Genomic DNA, 21,302 nt, shown 5'->3' with positions numbered 1-21,302 from the left:
GTCCGCTCAGATTCGGTAGCGTTACGCGGAAAAGTGTCGACCTGGCCGAACGAATAATTCACTGAAACACCTAGCCCCATCAGCTTGCACACGATAGATCACGTTGTTGTTCTCTAAAATATCATAGCCTAGGAGCTACTGTCGCGTCGTCGCTTCTACGAGAAGAGATAAAACCAATTCGATCCACGGGGATGATTGGACCTGGCTTCGTCGCGCTTCGATCGCTTGGCTCCACCGATTCGCTGCTTGGCTTGGGCTCCGCCCCGTGCCTGGCGGTCTGGGAATCGGACTTTTGACCACGGGCACGTCGGGCACCTTGACTTCTTCTTCGTCTTCGTACGCATCGTCGCCCTCGTACAGGTCGCCATCGCCACCAAAGTCGTGCGACTCGGGAGGCGGCGTCTTGGAGCAAAACTCGAGCAGCGTCAAGTGGCTCAAGATGCAGTGCTCGATCTGGTAGTACTCTTCGAGCGGGTCCAGCGCAAAGTTCTTGTGGAGTACCGACTCGTACCCAAACATCGAGTCGGCCGACTTGGAGGTTTCCGTGACGTACACGGCCATGATGGCGTCCTACCCCACCAATCATCGATGTATGTCCCACACAAACGTCAACCTGCACGGTCACTTCATCACGGCACATGAGCTTGGCGTGAGCCTAGGAGGTGTCAATGAGCCCAAATGATCCTTGCAAAAGGAAGCGACCTGGGAAATGCGGGTCAAACTTTCCAAGAGCCGAATCGTCGTGCGGGCGGCGTTGCGCATGTCGGACGATCGCTACGCAGTCGCGTGATGAGTCTGTCGTGGTGCAATGCAACGACTGTCACCTGCATCTGGTAGTAGCGCTGTAGCACCGTCATGGACTCGCGCGTGAGCCGCGGTTGATATATTTCCTATGAGATCTCATCTTTTTCAAAGCAAATTTGGACAACGTACTTTGACGTAGCAAATGTAGGCTTGGATTTTGGCCACAGACCAGAGGTGCTTGCGCGGACGCATCGCTTCTTCTTCGTCGGCCTCCTCTTCTACATGGCGCGTGGGTGATGTCGCAAGCATGATATTCGAGCTACTCATGGCCAAGGTCTCTTCGTCGTCGGGCGTTGCCTCTTCGGTCGACGCTTGGTTCAGAATGAAGGACGAGACGCGGCGATCCCACTACGAATTCCAGTAGAGTGCGGTCCCATGCAACCATCGTACGTCGCGCTGCACCGTGTCCAGAAGGACCAAAATGATGTCAAATCGGCTACAGACAATATTGTCTTCCGTTGCGAGGACAATATAGAGCGACGCACCTTAACAAGGGACTCGCGATTGCCGTGTTGACCGACACATCAGCGTTCGGGTCGTACCTACAGTTCATTATAGTTGCACTGACAGTTTGTACAATATAATACCGGCCCTTGGGGTTGGTCACAGCAAAGACTGTCGTGCGCGTGTTGAGCGTACACACAAGACCGGCTTTCGCAACGCTCAGCGTCTGCTGCTCCATGGCTTCGTGGATCGACGCGCGGTCATGGGTCGTGATGCTGCTAAACTCATCAATGCAGCAAACACCCCTAACCCCACAAATGTCGCTTCCCAAAACGGCAAACAAAAGTGAAGTACCGGTCGGCCAAGACGAGCGCGCCAGCCTCGAGCATCCACTCGCCGCCGTCCTTGACGGCCGTGCACGTGAGCCCGGCGCTAAGAGTTGCGTGAGGTATGACATCGTGCCACTGCGCATACCTCGTGGTGCCGATGCCCGTCGTCAGCACCGAGCGAGGACTGAGCTCGGCCGTGAAGCGCAAAAACTGCGACTTGCCTGGTCTTTGATGTCACGTGCTTTCTTCACTCAGAGACGTCTCTCTACCTGTGCCAGGATCGCCAATGAGAAGCATGTGCGAGTCGCCCCGCGTCTTCATGCCCGTGTCGTCCATGTACGAGCAGCCGCCAATGACGGTGAGCGCGACCGCGAGCTTGACCTAGTTGATACAAAAGTAATGATACTCCATACCGCACGATATATCCCTACGTACAATGAACATGCCGTAGACTTTGGGACAAATACTCGCGAGAATCAAGTTGCGGCCCAAAAGCGGGTTGGCGGCGTGCGTTTGCCAAAAAAGGTCGAATTCGCGCCGGACGTCGTCGGTCACGAGCGCGCGCGTCGTGCCACTCGCACTCTTCAGTCGAATGCTGCTGGCTTGGATCATCGTTTCCTGTCAAATGGCCAGTGACGGACTTGAACTCGGCGGAATCGAACCCACCAGCTCGCAGCGCACGTCTTTGATGCACGGTTTCCAGCATTTGAGGAGCGTCCCGACAACGACAACGTCGTCGCCTGCCTTGACGCTGTCGACGAGCGGACCTAAGAGGCTTGGTTGAGGCTTAGAGAATATCGTATTCTACCTTCAAGGATGACCATGATGGAGCGCGGGATCGACCCCATGCCTAGCTTGGAGACTTGCTCTTGGAGCTTAATGTGCTATTGGCATCAACTATAAAAATTGCTGGATGATATCGTCGTCGTACCTGGTAGTCGCAGCAGACCTTGTTGCTCTTGAGCTCTTGGATGTTGGTCGACTTGCACTGGCCCCGGGCCACGCACGCTCTCTAGCGCGCATGAGGGGAGGAAGCGCTAAGTCGACAGCGTACTGGCAGCGTCATTTTGTTTTGCTCTTCGGGCTTGGAGTAGACTTCCCACGTCGTGTGGCACTTGGCGCACTCGTACTGCCGGACCTTCTCGAGCATGCGCACGTGGCCAATGCGCACGACGGTGCCCTCGATGCCCATGAGGCCCACAAGTTCCTTGCTCCGGAGCGCGCTCACGCGCTTCTTTAAGCACGGAGGTACGTGGATGAGCTGGAGCGGCGCCGGTTGGCCGTACGCGGCCTGGAGCACGGGCGAGCACAGCGTCGGGTTCTGCACGAGGAGCGTCGCGAACTGCGGGCAGCGACTGAGCAGAAGCTGCACGTCGACCTCGGGGCCCGGGTACAGCTCAAAATAGGCCACGAGCGCGTTCTTGTACTGGCTGAGTCCGTCGTCCATGGCAAAATGGAAATGTGGCGTGTTTCTAGACTATAGAGGACATTGGCGGCCGCTCAATACTCGGCCATCAACGCGAATATGTGAGCGCTTGCGCCGTGCAAGCAGCATATTCTACGGCCAGCAAGGCTTCTGTGCCCAGTAGTAACGCGACGAGGTATGGCGACTCGCCTGCCAAGCACACTCGTAAGGCTCGCCACGTAGAGCACAGCTTGTAGCCCACTTTGGTAGAGACGCAGATGATGGGGCAAAAGGACACCTCATTCCGCTGGTGTGGAGCACGCAAACTACCAGGCAGTACAGTTGTAGGTCCGTGGTTGTAGGTGCGGAGTCGGCCGCTCGGAGCGTTGCCGTCACGGTCCGCCATGGCGGGAAATGCCAAGTTGCGTTTGTTTAGTGTTGCGCTTGCTGGATACGGCGACTCTCCGGATAACATGCCAGGCGGAGCAAAAACGGTCTCACAACCGACCACGATGGCAGCCGCCGTGGACAGTCGGCCGTCGCCGATGGGTCGCCAGCCCTCGTCGCCGACCAAGTCGTCGACGTACATGGAGCAGCTCAAGGCTCCCGCCGTCCTCAACCTCTTCCAGCAGAACGACACGATCAAGCACCTCGAGACGATCCATCTCCTCAAGCGGGTACCATCGCCATGGTGCGAGCCGGATCCGAGCTTACATATTGGGTGTAGGAGTACCGCAATCGGCAGCTGTACGAGATCTGGAGCTTTGCCATCGCGATGGTGGGCATTGTGCTCATGCTCGCGACGAACGAAGTGCTCATGGGCCGCCAAGTCGACATGACCCCGGCGGCCGAGCGGATCAAGGTGGCCACGTCCGTGACGACCTTTGTGCTGCTTCTCTTGATCGTCAAGCGCTATCAGTCGCACACGAGCATCTACAAGATGCAAAACATCTTGCCGCCGCGCTCGTCGATGCTGCGCGAGTACTGGCGCGTGCTCCTTCTTGAGCTTCTCATCTGCGGGTTTCACGTCCCGCCTGGTATCCACGGCCTCGTGCCCATGATGCAGTTTCGCTACACGCTCAACGCTAACTCGACGACGGGCTTGGACACGTGTGCGCACCCCAAGAACCTCCACGTCACCGTCGTCGACGATGGCTGCTACCTCGACTACACGTACACGTACGACACCTTTGGTACGCACAAGGCTTGCGATTCCGAGCATCCGTCGCATCCTGCTGTCGTAGGCGTGCTCATGGTGCTTCGCTTGTACCTCTTTGGCCGGTACATGCGCAGCTCGTCGCCGCTCTACTCGCAGTGGGCTTCGTTCATCGGTGCCTCCTTTTGCATACGAGCACCTCTATCAAAGTCCTCACATGTGCCATGTAGGCACGCTCAAGAACGTCAACACCATGGATCCGTTCTTCCATTTTAAGGCCATCTTTAACACCAAGCCGCTGCGCCTTGTGGTACTCTTCCTAGTCGATTTACGGTCGCGTAGTACATCGACGTGTAGTTGCCGCTGCTCTTCTTTGTGACGTTCCTTACGGCCGCGATTCTCCGCATCTTGGAAGTGTACGTTGATCGGTCCCCACTTCCACCTTGCACACGCGTCATCTTTTGCATTTGCCTTAGGCCGGCGCAGCCCTACTTTATGAACTACTGGACGTCCGTGTGGCTCACGATCGCCACCATTGTACGTACTTCACAACGCTACATCTGACCGCGCCGCGTAGACGTCGGTCGGGTACGGGGACTATGTGCCTGCGACGCACTGCGGCCGGTTCTTCATGGCGTTCAGCGGCATCCTCGGCGGCCTCCTCATTCTCTCGCTCGTGCAGTCGATCTTCTTTGCGGCGCTCGCGCTCACCGAGAATGAGTCGCGCGTCAAGTACATCATTGACCAGACGCGCTGGGAGAAGGCGCGCCGGCACGCGGCCGCAGGGCTCATCCAGACGCAGTTTCGACTCGCGCGCAAGCGTCGCGCCGGCCAGGACACGACGGCGCTCGCGTTCACCCTCTACGCGTACACGGTTTCTTCGCGCGAGCGTCCTAACGCGTGTGCGTAGGTACATGGCCAAAGTGCACCAATTTGCGCGGAGTGAGCCGTCGCTCGCGACAAGCTTTGAAGAGGAAATGGACCACCACATGCAGCGCTTGCTTCGCGCACTGGACGCGATGCGAGCGACGGAAGACACCCTCACGGCGCGAATTCATGCCAAAACGCTCACGTTAGACGGCGTCTGCGACCAACTGCTCACCAACGTCGTGGGATCGTCGTAACTTCTGCCTCTATGCACTACATTTGAGTCGTCGTCGTACTACCTGCGCTACTTTATGAGGCGCCATGAACGACGGAGCTTTAGATATCCGCTTCACGACCAATCGGCGCTGTATGGAAACCTAATGTTGGAGTATTTGTCAGCATGCCCAGGACAAGAGACTACAATTTGTTCCACATTCCGACGTGGCACGTCATACCTTTTACTTCAATTGCTGCACGTAAAAGGTACGTAAAAGGGGCGTAAAAGGGGCGTAAAAGGTACGTAAAGGTACGTAAAAGGTACGTAAAGGTACGTAAAGGTGCGTAAAAGGGGCGAAAAGGGGCGTAAAGGTACGTAAAAATGCGTAAAGGTACGGAAAAGTACGTAAAGGTGCGTAAAAGGGGCGGAGGCCGTTTGGAAAATGACCAATAAGACTGTTTTGTCCTTTCCTCAACCGGGATGTTCCCTCGCAATGTACAATTTTAAAGGGAAAAGATATGGGATTAACAATGTTTACTGCACGACGATATCAAAGTGCTGCGTGAGACTGCGGAGCATGGCTTCGAGGCGGTCGTTGCGGGCACGTTCGTCAAGGACGATGGCGCGCAGCTCGGCGATTTGGGTCTCGTCGTCGATCTCGGGCTCGTCGTCCGACATGTCGTCGTCGTCAGCGGCGGCCTCCATCTCGAGCAGCATATGGTTGTTGACAAGCGGCATGACTTCGTCCACGGGCACCACCGGCATCGGGCGGAGACCAATGGTCTTCTCACTGCGGAGGATGCACTCGGCGAAGCTTACACGCGCCTCGAGCTTGGCCTTCTCCATGATTTCTTCCATCGACTTGTTGAGCATCGCAATGAGGACGTTGAGGAGCATGACAATCACAAGCGTCGCGTGCGTCAGGAGGAGCGTGTAGCCCAGTACATACGGGCCCGGCGCCGGGAGGTTCTCGAACGGTTCGAGTTCGATTTGGCCGAGCATGACGAGGAACGTGGTCACAAAGCTGTGGGCGATGGTTGCGTAGGCGTCGACGCCGCGGCCTTCAAACAAGAGGTAGTAAGAAATCGCATACGCGCACTGGAACGGGAGGTAGAAGGCCATGAACTTGACGACGTCCTTGAGCATGAACGTCATGAGCGAGATGAGGTACCCAGCCGTGCCGTGGATCTCGAGGTACTGGATCCCGAGCGCCCACGAGGCGAAGGTGATGATGATGCCAAAGTACAAGCGGACGTCGTCGCTGGAGGGGTAAAAGGTCTCGGTGATGACAAAGACAAGGATCGCGACGAAGGTCGGGAGCTGGACCTTGTTGAAGAACGACTCGAAGTAGTGCGATCTCGCCCGCCCGACAAAGTTGAGAAAGAAGTCGCAGATGGCCTCGACCGCGACCTCGAGCTGCTGCACAAAGCTCGGGTTCGCGTCGACGTTGACTTCGCCGAAGAGCTCGAGGATCTCGAAGCGGATGAAGAAGAGCGCCGTGGGCGTCAGCACGACGTTGTTGCAGCGCACGAACCACGTCCAGTTGACATGGCCAGCGATCGAATCAGCGCACAAATTGAGCGCAATGAGCACAAGACCGTTGACGCCGATGGTCTTGACGGCCCAGAGCTTGCGGTTCGCGTAGTGGAAAAAGTTGGTCGCGACAAGCCCAAGCACAAGGGCGACGCCGACGTTGAGCCAAACGAGCAGCTGTGTGTGGAAGATGGGCGACTCGCCGTCGCCGAGGTCCATCGTCACGGAAAGCGTCAGCGTCGTCAGCAGCAAAAGGTAGAGCATGAGTTGCTGCATGTACATGCAGCACGCAAAGTTCTACAAGACATTGTGCATCTCTGCGCGTCGGACAAACGAAAGGACGTACCTGCCACTTGATGTTCTCAACTTCGCGCATGACCGGGTGGTTGAGCAGCTCCTTGGTCAATGGGTGGCGCAGGATCATAAACAGGATCGAGTGGCGCAGTTGGCCTCCGTTGCCGTAGATTTCACGAATCTACGATGAAGCATGAGCATATGCCGTGGTCAAGTCAATGCTGGCGTACCAAGGCGTCGTGGAAGCCGTTGTTTGGAGTGTCGATGACTTTGTTGAGCTCGATCGCGGCGTTGCGCACCCGGTTGTTGGCGATGTAGCGGCGCAATGCGCCAATGGCAAAGGGGGCGCGACGGACGTCTCGGTGCTGGTGGTTGAGGCGCGCTGCTTGCATGGCTGTTGTCGACAATCGAAAAAGCAAAGTGAGTTCGAAATGGCAACCCCATGCAAGTTGACAAATTCGGTCAAGTTCAGACTCAGCTGCGCTCCACGCTGGAAATGACGTGGCAGCGCGGTTGCCATTCTGTATTTTTATTCGAAATTTGCTACATGCATACAAATATCCAGTGTAAACCCAATCGTTTTTAAAAGATTGCCGTGGGGCAAGTGGCCACTTGACACGCATTACTTTTGGCCAATCATTTCTCAGTACACCCAGTAGCATGGACCAATCCGCGACGCGTATTTTCAAACTTGATTGAATGCGATTGTGCCAAGTGATATTTGGGTGCAAGGACGATCCTCCACCGGATTTCCTCATTTCTCAATCGTCGCCACCATTGCCAGCCACGTACAAAGACTGGAGGAAGGCAGAATGCGGCGCCCCTCGACCGCCAAACCAGCGCCGACGACCGCCAAGCCGGCGACAATGAAGTACGAGAGGACCAGTCGCCCAGCCACCAAGTCGGGCGAGCAACGCAAGCAGACGTCGGCGGGCGCCGCGACGGCCAAGGCGTTCGCCATCAAAACGTTACTTGGGTACATCGAGGCCAACGATTTCCAACGCGCGTGGGACGAGCTCGACAAGTGCAAGCTCCCGGACCAGAAGGCGACGACGCAGGAGAAGAAGAAGCGTGGCGAAGCGGAGTCCGTCGTGCTCTACTCCGATTCAGTACGTGATCCGTCATCGCCGTTTGTGTCTTATGTGCGTCGCTGCGTAGATTTGCGAATTGTATGGCAACGAGGCTGGAGAGCTGCGCAAGTCGATCCTCTTCAAGCTCCTTCGCGAGCCCGAGATGAAGGGGCTTCTCGAGCACGATGCGATGGCGCTCATGCTGCATCTGAAGTGGAAGGTACCCTTATTTATTTCGAATATTTTCCAAATTCATGACGTTCCACACAGCATTTCGGCAACAAAATGTACATTCAGCAGTGCCTCTTGTACCTGCTGTTGCTGCTCACGCTCACGCTCTCCGTGTCGATGGACCTCGACAACGGTCCGACCCCCGAGTTTCATGGGCAGCTCTTACTCTGTCTTCACGGCAGCGTCGCGCTCGGCCTTGGATTTGGCGCCACTTTCCTCCTCACACCCGATACCAATCGCAAGCAGTGGGGCCTCGCGACGTTCGGTGTCATTGCCATCGTCGACGTCGCTCTCTGGTTCGTCTCGGAGCTCATTGCGTCGCACACGGACTGGATCTGGTTTGTGCGCATCAACAATCTCCTCCTCTCGACCGTCGCGTCGTACTTTATCTGGTTTGAGGTCTTGGAGCTCTACGGCGAAGTCAACGAGAACGCGACCAAGAACGGCGGGTTCTGCGTCGCGCTCGAAGCGCTCGTCGACTATTTCAAGAGCTTTGTCGACAAGCCTGCGTCCCACTACTTCGAATCGACGTTCAACAAGCTCCAACTGCCACTGTTTGTGGCCATCTTTATCTTTGGATTCTGCGAAGTGCTGGCGCCGTCCTCGGGCGACGCCGAGCTCTACGTGAGCATTACGCTCACGTTTGCAACGTGGGCGCTGAGCATCCAGTACCTCGAGGTCCACGAGACCGCCGGCTACTTGATCCCGATGATGAAGCACATGCTGGACGACGTCCTCAAGTTCATGGCCTTCTACGTTCCGTTTTTGGGCGCCTATACGATTGCCTACTACCTTCTTTTTCAAGGCCGGAACGAAGCCGCGTACAACACGATGAGCCACAGCTTTGTCACGGCCTTTCTTGTCCTCGTCGGCCAAATTGACGCAGACCCGTTTGAGAAGCTGCCGTCGCCCGGGCCGATCGTGCTCGGCTACACGCTGCTGTTGACGCACGCGACGCTCGTCATTGTGCTCCTCCTCAACGTGCTCATTGCGATGATGAACGCGACGATGGCCACCGACATGGAGACTGCGCAACTCGACGCGATCGTGAGCTTTGCCGAGTGCATTCTCCGAAGTGAAAAGACAATCAAGCTCCAAAAGTTGGTCCTTCCTATCGCCGAGTCGTTGCCGGCGCCCGAGGATGATCCCACCCAAATGGGAGACACGGATACGACGTCGTCGGCGGCCACGAACGAAATTTCTCGTTCCGACGCCAACACAGACAACGAGCAGCCGGACGTCGTCGTCACTAGCCTCGAGACGATCCACGATAGGCTTCTCGCCATTGAGAAGCACGCGGCCACCATATCCGCCCTCGAGAAAGAAAACGCAGAGCTCAAAGAGATGCTACGCCGCCTCGACGCGTTCCTCAACCTGCACAAGACGTAGTTGTAGGGATGCCAAATTGTTTTGTAATTTTTATAGCTAAAATGTATGGAAATATTGTCATAATAACAAACGACCGACGTTGGAACCGACTGCTGGGCGAAGGATGTTCGACAGATGTGCAGTCAGCGCGCTTGATCGTAGCATTATCAGCTAGGAAGTTTAGTGCTCAGTTTAGTAGACATTTTTTGTGTGTTTCAAGGTTGACGAAAAAGCGCCACCACTAAAACCTTTTTGTCATCGTCGCTCTGTACCACTGTTATTATTTCTACTGCACTTGTCGACTACAACACAGTCTCTGAACTCGTAGTAGCGAGTGCGTCGGTCGTGGTACTTGCTGCAGTCTCGTCTTCTGCAATCGCTTCGCCTTCCTCAACTTGGGGAGGTGGAATCGGCCAAAACATAAAGATGGCCAACGCGCCCTAGTACTGACGTTAGCCCAAGCGTACTTCGTGAGATCGGTACGATGGCAATAAGCAAAATCAGCGAGGCAAAGTAGGGCAGACACGTCTCAAACGCCGAGTACGTGTCAGCCCCTTGGAGCTTGAGCGTGATGAGAACCAGCGAGGCGACGATCGCGCCGGCTGCCACAAGGCCCGCAAGACTAAATGCAGCAATCGCAGGCGGCGAGACGACGTCAAATTCCTTGGCAGCAATGTACACGAAGCATGGCTACGAGAGCTCTGAGTATCACAGAGCACAACGCAAGCGTACAAGTAGAAGAACGACGACACCGATGGCGAACCACGTAGGAATCAAAATGACGGCCCAGCTCCACGTGAGCGTGTTGTCGAGCTTGAGAAAGATGAGCAAATACTGGACGAGGAGCCCCGTACCGCCGATCTCGGGGCCGCCGATCACATCCGAGGCGACAAAGGCGAGGAACAACCAGATCCATGCGCACTCGAAGACACCGTCCATGCGCAGGGCTACAAGGAAATGCACGATGCAGGTGCAGGTACCGCCGACGAATTCGCGCCTATAACGATACTAGCGTCGGACCCTCGCAACACCAGGACGTATGTAGTACGTACGTGGATAGCATCATCTTGGGACGGGTGCTCGTTGGTTGTGGTGCGTCGGCGACGTCATCGTCCAGTGCCTTGGGAGCTGCATCGACGGTCGCGTCGGTGGTGCCGTACGTCTTTGGGCTCTTGTTGGCGCCTTCCTCGAGATATATTGCGTCTGTCTCTTCTATGACTGCGCTGACGTCGGCGGCTTGGGCGTCCGAGTCTTCGACAAACAGCCCCGCAAAGGCGCCGGCGATACAGAGAGCTTCAAAGCCCCAGAGCGGCGTCAAGGCGATTCGCCACGGCGCGGCGATGAGGCCGTCCACCTTGAGGCAGATGCACACTAGCGACATGGACGTGAGGCCACGCAGTAGCAGGCGAGGATGTACGTGGGACGAGAACCAAGGGGGCGAGAATCAGCACGACGCATATGACGTAGCCGCAGAGTAGAAGCCGCAGCATCGGGTCGGTGCGTAGACTCTCAAAGATGAAGCGCGGGATCGCGGGCATGAGGCGGTCGATGATCGACTGCGCGACGGCGTTGTCGTTGGCGGCCATCGAGCTCGGCGCCGTCAGCTCAATTTTGCTTCTGCCGCCTGGTTGTAGCAGGGATCGATGCCATTGGCTATTTTTCGACCAATCCGAGACCGTCATTTGAACCTCGCGGGCCAACACTCGATGATTCTGCCGGCACCAGATTCTTTTCTGGAGAGTTTCGTACGCAGAACCCCAGATGTACATTAGTCGAGTGGGCAGTCTAGCCTTATTGCCAATAAGGCTTATTGCCAATAAGGCTAGACTGCCCACTCGACTAGCTTTATGACGGTATGTGCAGCTACACTGCACCAGCACGAACCAACAAGCGCTCGTTGACGATGCTTCATTACGCTGCGTATTATACAGTACCACTCCTCGCACTTCGACGTCGACGCTAAATGGTCACTACTACATATATCTATCTCTCTCTTGGCGCGTCTCGAGGTTTCCAGACATTTACCAAAACACAACTGTGGATTCTCTGGGTATTACTCAACGTACACGAGTTGTTGGACGATTAGCACTCGTCGTCGGCGACTGCGTGGACGTAAATGGTGCTCGTCGTCGGCTCGGACGTCATGAGAAACACGGACGCGAAACCCTAATCCACGACATAAGCGACATGCCCATGTTGGACTATACCAAGGGAACGTACGGCCAAGATGGCGCCGCCGACCAGGACAAAGAACGGAAGCGCAATGTAGAACGTCGAGAACACCGCGTAGTCGAGGCGGTAGATCGCGATAAAGATCGGCGACGTGAGGAACACAAGGCCGACAAAGACACCGAGCGCGAGGAAGAAGCGGAAGGCGCGCGACTTGGGCTCAACGTCGTCGTCGTCGTCGGGTGACGCTTTGAACGCCCAGTACGTCTGGAGCGGCTACAAGACAGGTGTGCGTGAGATGCCAGATGCGAACACAAGCACGGACAAGGAAGACGAGGAAGATGGCGAGGCCGACCCACGACGGCATGAGCGTCAAGAGCCACGTCGAGTCGAGCATCCCGTCCATCTTGGCGGCAATGAGGAGCGACTGGATCAAGTCAAAGCCTTCGCACGAGAGGACGCTGGCGACGTAGTACGGGATGAGCACAATGAGCCAGTGCCACTCGACGACGTGGTCGAGGCGCAGGACGACAAAGATCTGCGCCGTCAGATACGCCAGCAGCGCCAAGTTGCGCGTCCTAGTACATAGTACGTGCGAATATGAGATGCGACGACAATGACCAAGGGTGTACGTGTGGACAAAGCAGTTGGCCGACTCCATGGCTTCCTCGGCCATCGTCTTCTCGCCCGCCTTGCCGACAAGCGGCGTCTCTTCGCTCGTGTTGAGGTTGATCTTGATGGGCTTCATGTTCTTGGCATAGAGGTACGGCAGCACGAGCGCATTGCAGATCCAGAGCGGAATCAAGGTCGTCGCCCACGACCAGTGGACCGTGCCATCGAGCTTCAAGCACACAAACACTACGCGCCGAATACGATAAATAAGATATCATGCAACAAGCTGCACCATGCGGAGCGTACCTGGCACAAGGATGAACGGCGTCGCGGCGACGAGCGCCAGGATGAAGAGGCAGAGGTTGGCGCCGACGCCGCCGCCGTTCGTGACCTGCGGGATCATGCGCGTGGTCTCCTTTGGAAGCGCCGGCGCCGTAAGCGTCGACTTGAGGTCGTTGAAGCTCGTGGCCTTCCCGATCGAGCGGAGGCTCGCGATCGACTTGAGAGCAGACGTCGACATGGCGGTAAACGAAGAATGCAATTCCCTCGTTCGGCAGTCAATGAATCCTAATCAGGTCATCCGACATGCATACAAATATCAAGTCACAATCCGCGCACACTATTTCTAGGAGCAGGCAAACGCCGAATTGCCCAATTGTACCCACACCCGCGATCCTGCGGGCCGCGTGCATATTTATGGCCAGCAACGATATGTGTGGCTACAAAGGAGCACCATGTAAACCACGGCAGCTGGAGCGTGCAGCTGACGCCGCCATCATTCAAACGCAGGTGCTGTCGGCTTCTTGAAGTCACACGAAATTAGGACTTGGGCCGAAACACACAGATATAGTGTCGGCCAGTACGCCTTTCTTCACACCAATTTTTGGAGTGATATACCTGTAATACTGTCATTGTTTGCTGCTGTGCAGGTTTAACGTTGTCCAACACGGTCTTTTGGGCTGTACTGGCGTCGGTAGCTCTCTCAAATGGCCAATAGGACCAACATAGCCCAACATTCCCCAATATCTCATTGTGACAGCGTGTTAATGCCCCAGAGTTTACAACATAACACTATTTAGTTTGTTTGCCGGATATAGGCGTTTCGTCCGGATACCCGACGATGGCCTGTGCCAGTCACACAAAACGGCATGGATCTTCGCGCCTTGGCCGACAAGTATGGCGGACTCTCGCCAGAGGTGACGGGAAAGGCCATGGAGTACATGCGCATGATCGACCTCAAGATGCAGGGTGTACGAGAAGCTTCTGCGTCTGCTACGCTCATGCGATCCCGCTAGGGCAAGGCGTCGGTGTCGCTGCTCGACCGGCCGGCCGCCTGCCTCGAGCTCGCATGCGATGTGCTTCAGCAGCCGTGCGACAGCCACAAGCTCTTTACGCTGGCAGGCGGTCGAAGTCTCGCCAAGCACAAGCAGAGCGTGCGGCTGATTTCGAGCCTCTTGCGCCTCCACGCCAACCATAATGCGACGGTAACGACGGCCGCGCTCTGCGTCAAATTTGGCTGCCCGGCGCTCACCGAGTTTGTTGCGGCCGTCCACGACGACTACAAGGTACTTCCGTGCGCCGAGTCATGACGTTGTGCCAGCCACTTTTAGCACCGCATGGTCTCGAAGCTCTCGAAAGCGAGCCAGCAGCAAGTGGACTTTTCCCGGCCGCTCTTTCCGATTGCTGTCTTCTATGTATGCGCGCAAAAAGCCAACGTATGTATTTGCGATGTGCGACGTGCGCTCATGTTACCTCTGTGTATTAGCACCGCGTGGACAAGGCGCAGCTCATCCAAATGACCTTTAGCCACCCGAATGAGTTTGCGAGTGTCGTGTCGTCCATCGAGGTAGCACGCCATCGCACTGATGTCGCAGGCCAGTGACGGTGGCTGTAGCGCGTCTGCGACCTCTCGCTCTCACGCTATACGCGTTCCGAGGCGAGCTTGAAAATTGGTACATCGACAAGTAGCCGCGAAGAAGAAGAAGGTTGCATGCGGCGAATTCATAGGGCGCAAGCGCAAGCGCAAGGACTTGGCCGATACTGGCGACGACGATGGCGACGACGATGGCGACGCGCGTGCGAACAAGCCAAAGGAGAATGCAGGGCCGCAAGCCAGCGCCGGTGCCAGCGCGACCCGGTCACTCGATCAAATCAAAAAGCTCATCCAGCTCCAAACCTCCGCCAAGGCCGCCACGTCAGGTACACACATCGCATCCATGAGATTGGAAGCCGACGAGGTTGCATAGGCCAAGCCCCGGCGCCAGCACAGAAAGTTCTATCGCCGGCACCAACATCGCCCGCACCAAGCGCCGAAGAGTACTTGGACTGGAAGAAGAAGATTCTCGCGCGCATGATGGAGCAAAAAACATCGACCGACTAGCCCATAACGAATTATTGGCTCTAAGAATACGCTAAGAATGCGACTGAAACAGACATGAAGGAGGTCGCAGCCCACCAACAAACCACCGATTATTCGCCAAGTGATATGTGCTGTCGTCGTGCCGAATATTTGTATATCTTTCTCGGCCGCTAAAGCCAGGTGTGCGTCGCCAGGCGCGACCACGACGTTCCCGGTGACTCACCTGGTTCCGCCTGGTTCCAACTGAGATGTTTGCTATCCGAATTTGCTTGCTTGGACGCCACGTTCGATTGTTTTCGCGTCTATAACTGTAGTGTGGCGAAGTGAAGCACCGACGGCAGTGTGTCGTAGGTCCACTTGTGATAGGGTCTGCGACGCCGACCCTAGGAAACGACCAGCATTACATGAGGTTATTTGTCGGCCAATTCACTTGCAGGGACCAGGAAATATATAACCCAGAGGGTTAATCGACACGGAGCGGTTTATATTCGCGTGGGAGACTCTGCGTCATCTTCGTAGGTCGGCAATGGATAGGCAGGCCTTTCTGTTGTGTGGTGTTACTGGTACCGGTCGTACCGCATGGGTAGGTCGTGCATTTCATAGGAGGTTGACGCCAAGATGGCATGCTGCGGTCGCCAAGCTCACAGTCGCCAGGGTGCGACTTCGCGCTGTGCAACGCGGCGGATCGAAGCCTCAGATCCAGATTCGAGGAAAAGCAACACACTCAGATGCCTTCATAGAAAAGCACCACCGCGTTTTAGGACGTTTAACGCATGGCGTTTAACGTGTTGCCGGGCCGTTGGTGATCGGCGCTTGGGGGCGGCGAGATTGCCGAGTCGTTGACAAGGAAGATGGGGGCGAGACGTGAAAGCTTACGGGGACTCACAGCACACGCGACGGCTGCGCCTTCTGAAACGAAACCTGTGAACCTGGTCGAGCGAGTGTTTAGACGCGGTTGCAACTGCGGGGCAAGGTAGGTTCAACCCATGGGTTCAACCCCGCCAACCAGCTGGGAGTGGCGCCACTGATCAGTTTGCCGTAGGTAAAACCCATCTGGCGTGGGTGAAAAACCTATAAGCTCGCCAAAATTCGAGCGCTTTTTTTAGTTTGGCCCACCACATGTCGCACCTTCAACCTCGCTCGGCTGTGCTTTGCAGCGAAGGTGGTATCTTTTATCGCTATGAAGTGTTGGCAACAAGCTCGGTCGTGCACTTGATAAAAGTGCATCATTTCCCAATTTACCTCAAGCCCCGCAACCAGCATGGCCACCTCGACCACTTACGTCAACTACGCCAGCCCCGTCCGCATGCCCATCACGGAACGCGTGCCGCTCGGCCTTCGCATCGCACAAGCCAGCGCCGCCGCCGTGAGCTGCCTCGGCCTCGCCTTCTCGCTGCATTGGAGCGTCGGCTTTTTTGTGGCCTTCCTCGCCGTCATCATGGCGATTGCCAACTCGACCGCGTGGCTGCTTGTCCGGTACCGCGGCCGCAACCCGCCCGCCAAGCCGTACCTCTTTGACGGTCTCTCGGCCGCCGGTCTTCTTATCGGCGGTATTTGGCTCGCGGTCACCGAAGACGCGGCGTTCACCGTCACGTTCATGTGCATCGGCAGTCTCCTCTTTCTGACCATCATGGGCTGGAACAAGTTCCGCCCGCAAGCCACCAAGAAGGTGACGCTTGTCGTGTCGACCAAGGCGGAGAAGGACGACGACGAGATGACCCACAACGCGTACGTCGTACTCGAGACCCCCGGCCGGTCCCTCGAGTGTGTCATTTAAGTCGGTCCTATTTAATTTGCTTCATCCCTATCCTATCTATAAAAACGCAATCTATCTGTCTTGGTGTAATACAACTTCAAGCCAAGTGCCTCTTCTACGGCCACCCACCCACGCACGCCAGCGGCGGCGCGTGCTATGCGACCTGCCTGTCTAGCACACGTACTGAGCGCAGTCGTCATCCTTCTCGTCGTTCCGTGGCCGCGACGCCTCGAGGCGTGGGAGGGCGCTAGTCGCGACGGGTCGGTCTTGGCGGGCAGGGTGTTTGGCACATAGGTAGCCCATCCCCTGCAGCGAGGAACGCGGGAAGCTTGGGGGCCTTTTCAGAGCCACCTGGGCGGTATCTTTTGCCTGAACACACGCTTTCACGTGCAAGCGCTGGGCTAGTGGCAGCTACCGTCACTCACGCGACGGCTCGAAGGCCCACGACGTCCAGCCTCGCGTTGCATTTCTTGCATCTGAGAAGACGCTGCTGCAAAAGCTACACACTCGCACCTCGCCAACTGCAAGCCGCTTGGCTGCTACTATCATGGCACTTGGTACTTGGTACTATAGAACCGCGGATGCCACATCATAGCCTGCGCCATTTATGTATCGGCGGTGCGGCTTCCGCGTGCGGCTGCCATTGTTGCCTGCGACGCACCTCGTGCAACCTTCTCGCCACGTCGCCGGCGCCATATACCGTAGCTGCTTACCAGTCGTCGTGGCCATGTACCGGTACGAGCCGCTTCGACATGCAGTAGCCGATCGCTGCCCGACCAGCTTCGTGGCGTCGTCTTCCAGCCGACGACTGCGTCGTCCTCCTACCGCATGCGTCGACCGCAAATCATGGCCAATGCGATTCCTAGGAATTCCGTGCCTGTACGCGTTACAAGCCTCGCCATGTTCTAGTATCGAGAGATCTTGCGGCCCAATCGCAGACAGGCATTGCGTGCGATTTGCAGGGATTGGCCAAAAATGACTGGTGCGAATTTCGATTGGACCGGCGGGTGGCCAACCAATAGTCCAAGGAAAGAATCATCCCAAGCATGACTTCGTCCCCGGAGAAGCAGCAGCCCACGCCGGCCGCGGACGAGACCCGCAGCTCGTTCCTCAAGGTCTTCTGGGACTTGGCCGAGCTCAATGTGGCGACGCGGACTGCGGCCGTCGAGGCCATCGTGAGCCACCTGCGCACGGCCAACGACGCCGACGAACTCAACTACACACTGAAGCGCCTGATCCGCGGCTTGGCCTCGTCGCGCGACGCGGCGCGCCAAGGCTTCTCGACCGCGCTCACCGCGGTGCTGCATGCGTTCCCGTCGCTGGATCTGGCCGAGGTCTTTGCCACGATCAAGTCGACCATGGACATCTCGAGCTCGATGAAGGGCATGGAGCAGCGCGAGCACATGTTTGGCCGCCTCTTTGGCATCCTCGCCTTGCAGCAATCGCTGCGCCTCGATGACGAAGTCCTCGTCACGGCCCTCGTCACCGAACTGCTCACGATGGCCAAGTGGAAGAAGTGGTTCCGCGAGTCGTGCTTGGAAGCGGTGCTGTCGTTTGTCGTGTCGATGACGCCGACGACGTTTACGACCCTCCTTCCGCTGTTTAGCGCGGCGCTCGAAGGCCCAGTCGCGTCCTTCAACGCCGACCAAGTCGCGTTCGCCATTGGCCTCCACGAGTTCCTCGCCACGCACAAGCTGCTCAAGACACACGCCTCGTTTGTCGCGGCGACGATCCTCGACCGCCACCATATGGGTCGCCTCGTCGAGCCGCTGAAGGCCTCGTCGACGGTCTGCTACCCGCGCGTGCATTCGTCGTGGCGTCGGCTCCTCGACCACTTCTTTGCGAGCCCCAAGCTCGACGAAGAGCGTTTCCAGGAGGCATGGACCGTCCTCATTGATGGCATGCTCATTGGCGAGACCTCGACGCACGAGCGCCGCGGCACGGCCTTCAAGCTCTTTGAGCTCATCGTCGCCAAGGTCCCGGGCCCGACGCTTCGCTCGATTCTGACGCCCCGTTTTGTCAAGTGCCTCTACAACAACGCTGTCTCGAAGAAGACGTACCTCCACGAAGCCGCGGTCGCCAGCCTCCACACGTTTGCGGCCAAGAACCCGCTCGAGTTTTACCATTTCCTGCAGCACCACTTTGCGCAGCCGCTCACGAGCCTTGTGTCGCCGCTCGACGAAGCCGACACGTATGTTGCGTTTCTGCTTTATCCGGAACATCCGGTTTTCTGACACATGCCATATCTAGTGAAATCGAGTCCAAGGCGGCCAAGACGTTCGAGTTTGAGGCCGTCATGGCCATGGAAGAAGAGAAGGAACGCAAGGAGTACCAGGCCAAGCGCATCGCCGGCGCGCGCATGTGGGCGCTCGACACGATGTACACGGCCACGCAGACGCTGCCGAGCACCGCCGACGACAAGGTCTGGTCGTCCGTGCTCTCGTTCCTGCTCGAACATGCCTTCTACACGCACACCAAGAAGGCCAAGAAGACGACGACGGTCGACCCGGCTGTCTCGGAGAACGTCGTGGCGGCCTGCGGGAAGCGCGTGTACGCGCTCATGGGCCTTGGCAGCCACGCCTTGAAGGGCTCGTCGACGCTCGAGCAGAGCGTGCCGTTCCGCCTCTGGGCGACGTGGTCCGAGATGGACATCAAGAAGGACCTCGCGCTTGTCGAACCGCTCACCAAGGAACACGCGGCCAAGAAGACGATTGTAAACGCGCAAATCGCTTCGCTCTCGACGCAGTTGAAGGCTGCCACGGACAAGAAGGAGCAGCTCAAGCTCAAGGGCTTCATGCTCCTCAGCGTGTGCGTCGGTCTCCAGCTGCTCGATGCGTCGTCGCGCGACGAAGCCGCGTCCGTCCTCGACGATCTCGAGCGCTGCTTGAAAGAGCTCAACGCGGCCGCCAAGCCTAAGAAGAAGTCGCCCGCCAAGAAGGGCAAGAAGACGCAGGAGGTCGACGACGAGGTGCCGCAGCCGCTCACGGTCCTTACGGACATGATGCTCAGCATGCTCGCGCAAGAGTCGAGTGTCATGCGCGAAATCGTCAACCACGTCTTCCGCTCCATCATGGACCAGCTCGACGCAACGTCGCTTCAGAGCATGCTGGATGTGGTCACGGCGCCGGAGGAGAGCTCGATGCTTTCGATGGGCGACGACGAAGACGACGACGACGAAGGTGCCCCGATTGACCCGACCCAGCTCACGCAGCCGGTGGACATGGAGGTCTCGGCCAACGACGACGACGAGAACGACGACGAGGATGAGGAAGAAGAGATCTCGGAGGAAGCCGCGCTCTCGGAGCTCCAGCGCGAAGACGCGGCGCTCTCGGCGCTCGTCAACAACGTGGTCGAGAAGAAGAAGGCCAAGCAGCAGGCGAAGCGCCTCAAGATGGCCGCGCTCCACTTCAAAGTCCGTGTCCTCGACCTCCTCCACGCCTACGCCGCCGGCACGGGCCCGCACTCGGCCATGCTCATCGCGCCGCTCTTTACGGCCTGGACGTCGACGAAGGCGTCGACGGATCTCATTGTGTGGAGCGAGCGCCTCGGCAGCGTCCTTACCAAGCTCACAAAGCGCAAGGAAGGCCACTCGAACGATCGCGCAGGCCTCAAGGCGGCGCTTGAGTCGATCCTGACCACGCTCGGCTCCACCATGTGCGAAAAGAAGCAGGCGTCGGTGGCCGCGACCCTCGTCGTGTACGTCGTGCGCCAGCTCACGAAGGACGGCAAGACGGCGGACGTCAGCGCGCTCTTGGCGCCGGTCGTGACCCTGCTCTTGACCAAGAAGCACCAAAAGATGCCCCGCGTGGTCTTTGACGACCTTGTCGCCAAGGCGCCCGTGCAGGCGACGACGCTTCTCTTCCCGACGCTCGCCGGCCTCTGCGTCGACGACAGCGCGGTCGACGACTTTAACCGCGCCGAGGTCGCGCGGTACGTCACCGCGCTCGTCAAGACCAAGGGCATGACGCTCGAGCTCCTCTCGCCGTGGAGCACCAAGCTGCAGAAGGCGTGCTTGGAGGCCATGACCAAGGTCAAGGGCAAGCGCCTCAAGGGCGTCGCTGCCTGTGGCCAAGCGCTTCTGAAGGCCCGTATGGACCTCAAGGACACGACGCTGGACGCGCTCGCGCTCGCCGACGAGCTCAAGGCGCTCGATGCCGGCAGCCCTGTCGTGAAAGGTATGGTCGCGCAGATGCTCCAGTTGCTCGGCGGCCCCAAGGCGGCCAAGGCGCCCAAGGACAAGAAGCGGAAGCGCACTTTGAGCCAGTAGATGCTAATAGACGACCCCTCATTAATCTAATGTATATAGATATCAAGCCTAGTGTTGATACTAAATGGGGCAATCGATCAGATAGGATCCTTGGCATCGACGCAGGTCCTCTGACCAGGCTGCCTTGACGGTGACGGAGGTCGTCACGACGGCGCCAGTATGCTATGATGGGCAGCTTACCTGGATGTCGCTGACAGCTCGCACCGGTGTTGATGCCCAACTGCGTAGACCTGTATCTCGCCTGATCGTCCACCTCGATGCGCCGTATGCCAGGCCCACAAGGGCTCGAGCATGTGCCAGTCTCGTCGGCAGATGGCGTGATGGGCCCGCTGTGGCGCCATTGTTGCTAGCATGGCCCACTGCATGCGGGCGCTGGCCACGACGAGATAGGCGACCAAAGCATAAATCTGTACATCCAAGA

The 21,302-nt window shown here is 57.5% G+C and overlaps 9 protein-coding genes across 9 annotated transcripts; 5 read left to right on the top strand and 4 right to left on the bottom strand.

Moving 5' to 3' along the window:
- Positions 1–62: 62 nt before the first annotated feature.
- Positions 63–3,024, bottom strand: SDRG_13750 (minichromosome maintenance protein 9; the record flags this gene model as incomplete). Its single annotated transcript, XM_008619848.1, has 18 exons — positions 63–155; positions 202–570; positions 614–655; positions 703–774; positions 825–890; positions 934–1,022; positions 1,068–1,152; positions 1,195–1,240; positions 1,290–1,346; positions 1,392–1,553; positions 1,603–1,680; positions 1,723–1,798; positions 1,847–1,958; positions 2,013–2,195; positions 2,244–2,344; positions 2,386–2,461; positions 2,509–2,589; positions 2,632–3,024. The coding sequence occupies 18 exons, from the start codon at positions 3,022–3,024 to the stop codon at positions 129–131; spliced, it is 2,115 nt and encodes a 704-aa protein (XP_008618070.1). The 3' UTR covers positions 63–128.
- Positions 3,025–3,467: 443 nt separating this feature from the next.
- On the top strand, positions 3,468–5,433 carry SDRG_13749 (hypothetical protein). The gene is made up of 8 exons (XM_008619847.1): positions 3,468–3,659; positions 3,710–4,175; positions 4,227–4,313; positions 4,369–4,448; positions 4,496–4,554; positions 4,615–4,675; positions 4,716–5,005; positions 5,049–5,433. Exons 1-8 carry the CDS (start codon positions 3,495–3,497, stop codon positions 5,260–5,262), a joined length of 1,422 nt encoding a protein of 473 aa, XP_008618069.1. The 5' UTR covers positions 3,468–3,494; the 3' UTR covers positions 5,263–5,433.
- A 300-nt stretch (positions 5,434–5,733) lies between these two features.
- On the bottom strand, positions 5,734–7,452 carry SDRG_13748 (hypothetical protein). Its single transcript, XM_008619846.1, has 3 exons — positions 7,280–7,452; positions 7,102–7,230; positions 5,734–7,052 (listed from the first exon to the last, which is right to left on the bottom strand). The coding sequence occupies exons 1-3, from the start codon at positions 7,439–7,441 to the stop codon at positions 5,757–5,759; spliced, it is 1,587 nt and encodes a 528-aa protein (XP_008618068.1). The 5' UTR covers positions 7,442–7,452; the 3' UTR covers positions 5,734–5,756.
- Positions 7,453–7,818: 366 nt separating this feature from the next.
- SDRG_13747 (hypothetical protein) lies at positions 7,819–9,799 on the top strand. Its single transcript, XM_008619845.1, has 3 exons — positions 7,819–8,158; positions 8,208–8,339; positions 8,390–9,799. The coding sequence occupies exons 1-3, from the start codon at positions 7,862–7,864 to the stop codon at positions 9,737–9,739; spliced, it is 1,779 nt and encodes a 592-aa protein (XP_008618067.1). The 5' UTR covers positions 7,819–7,861; the 3' UTR covers positions 9,740–9,799.
- Positions 9,800–9,897: 98 nt separating this feature from the next.
- SDRG_13746 (hypothetical protein) lies at positions 9,898–11,343 on the bottom strand. Its single transcript, XM_008619844.1, has 5 exons — positions 11,136–11,343; positions 10,771–11,089; positions 10,451–10,715; positions 10,202–10,408; positions 9,898–10,158 (listed from the first exon to the last, which is right to left on the bottom strand). The coding sequence occupies exons 1-5, from the start codon at positions 11,302–11,304 to the stop codon at positions 10,021–10,023; spliced, it is 1,098 nt and encodes a 365-aa protein (XP_008618066.1). The 5' UTR covers positions 11,305–11,343; the 3' UTR covers positions 9,898–10,020.
- A 391-nt stretch (positions 11,344–11,734) lies between these two features.
- SDRG_13745 (hypothetical protein) lies at positions 11,735–13,045 on the bottom strand. The gene is made up of 5 exons (XM_008619843.1): positions 12,806–13,045; positions 12,520–12,745; positions 12,213–12,465; positions 11,939–12,163; positions 11,735–11,884 (listed from the first exon to the last, which is right to left on the bottom strand). The coding sequence occupies exons 1-5, from the start codon at positions 13,017–13,019 to the stop codon at positions 11,801–11,803; spliced, it is 1,002 nt and encodes a 333-aa protein (XP_008618065.1). The 5' UTR covers positions 13,020–13,045; the 3' UTR covers positions 11,735–11,800.
- Positions 13,046–13,647: 602 nt separating this feature from the next.
- Positions 13,648–14,934, top strand: SDRG_13744 (hypothetical protein; the record flags this gene model as incomplete). Its single annotated transcript, XM_008619842.1, has 7 exons — positions 13,648–13,749; positions 13,795–14,064; positions 14,110–14,214; positions 14,265–14,345; positions 14,394–14,451; positions 14,507–14,698; positions 14,746–14,934. 7 exons carry the CDS (start codon positions 13,648–13,650, stop codon positions 14,877–14,879), a joined length of 942 nt encoding a protein of 313 aa, XP_008618064.1. The 3' UTR covers positions 14,880–14,934.
- A 1,100-nt stretch (positions 14,935–16,034) lies between these two features.
- SDRG_13743 (hypothetical protein) lies at positions 16,035–16,709 on the top strand. The gene has a single exon (XM_008619841.1). It carries the CDS (start codon positions 16,120–16,122, stop codon positions 16,633–16,635), a length of 516 nt encoding a protein of 171 aa, XP_008618063.1. The 5' UTR covers positions 16,035–16,119; the 3' UTR covers positions 16,636–16,709.
- Positions 16,710–16,996: 287 nt separating this feature from the next.
- Positions 16,997–20,932, top strand: SDRG_13742 (hypothetical protein). The gene is made up of 2 exons (XM_008619840.1): positions 16,997–18,805; positions 18,865–20,932. The coding sequence occupies exons 1-2, from the start codon at positions 17,661–17,663 to the stop codon at positions 20,879–20,881; spliced, it is 3,162 nt and encodes a 1,053-aa protein (XP_008618062.1). The 5' UTR covers positions 16,997–17,660; the 3' UTR covers positions 20,882–20,932.
- Positions 20,933–21,302: the final 370 nt, after the last annotated feature.

The sequence above is a fragment of the Saprolegnia diclina genome (assembly GCF_000281045.1).
Source record: "Saprolegnia diclina VS20 unplaced genomic scaffold supercont1.63, whole genome shotgun sequence".
Classification (NCBI taxonomy): domain Eukaryota; phylum Oomycota; class Saprolegniomycetes; order Saprolegniales; family Saprolegniaceae; genus Saprolegnia; species Saprolegnia diclina.
Note: the sequence above shows the minus strand (reverse complement) of the source record. Positions and strands in the feature narration are given on the sequence as shown.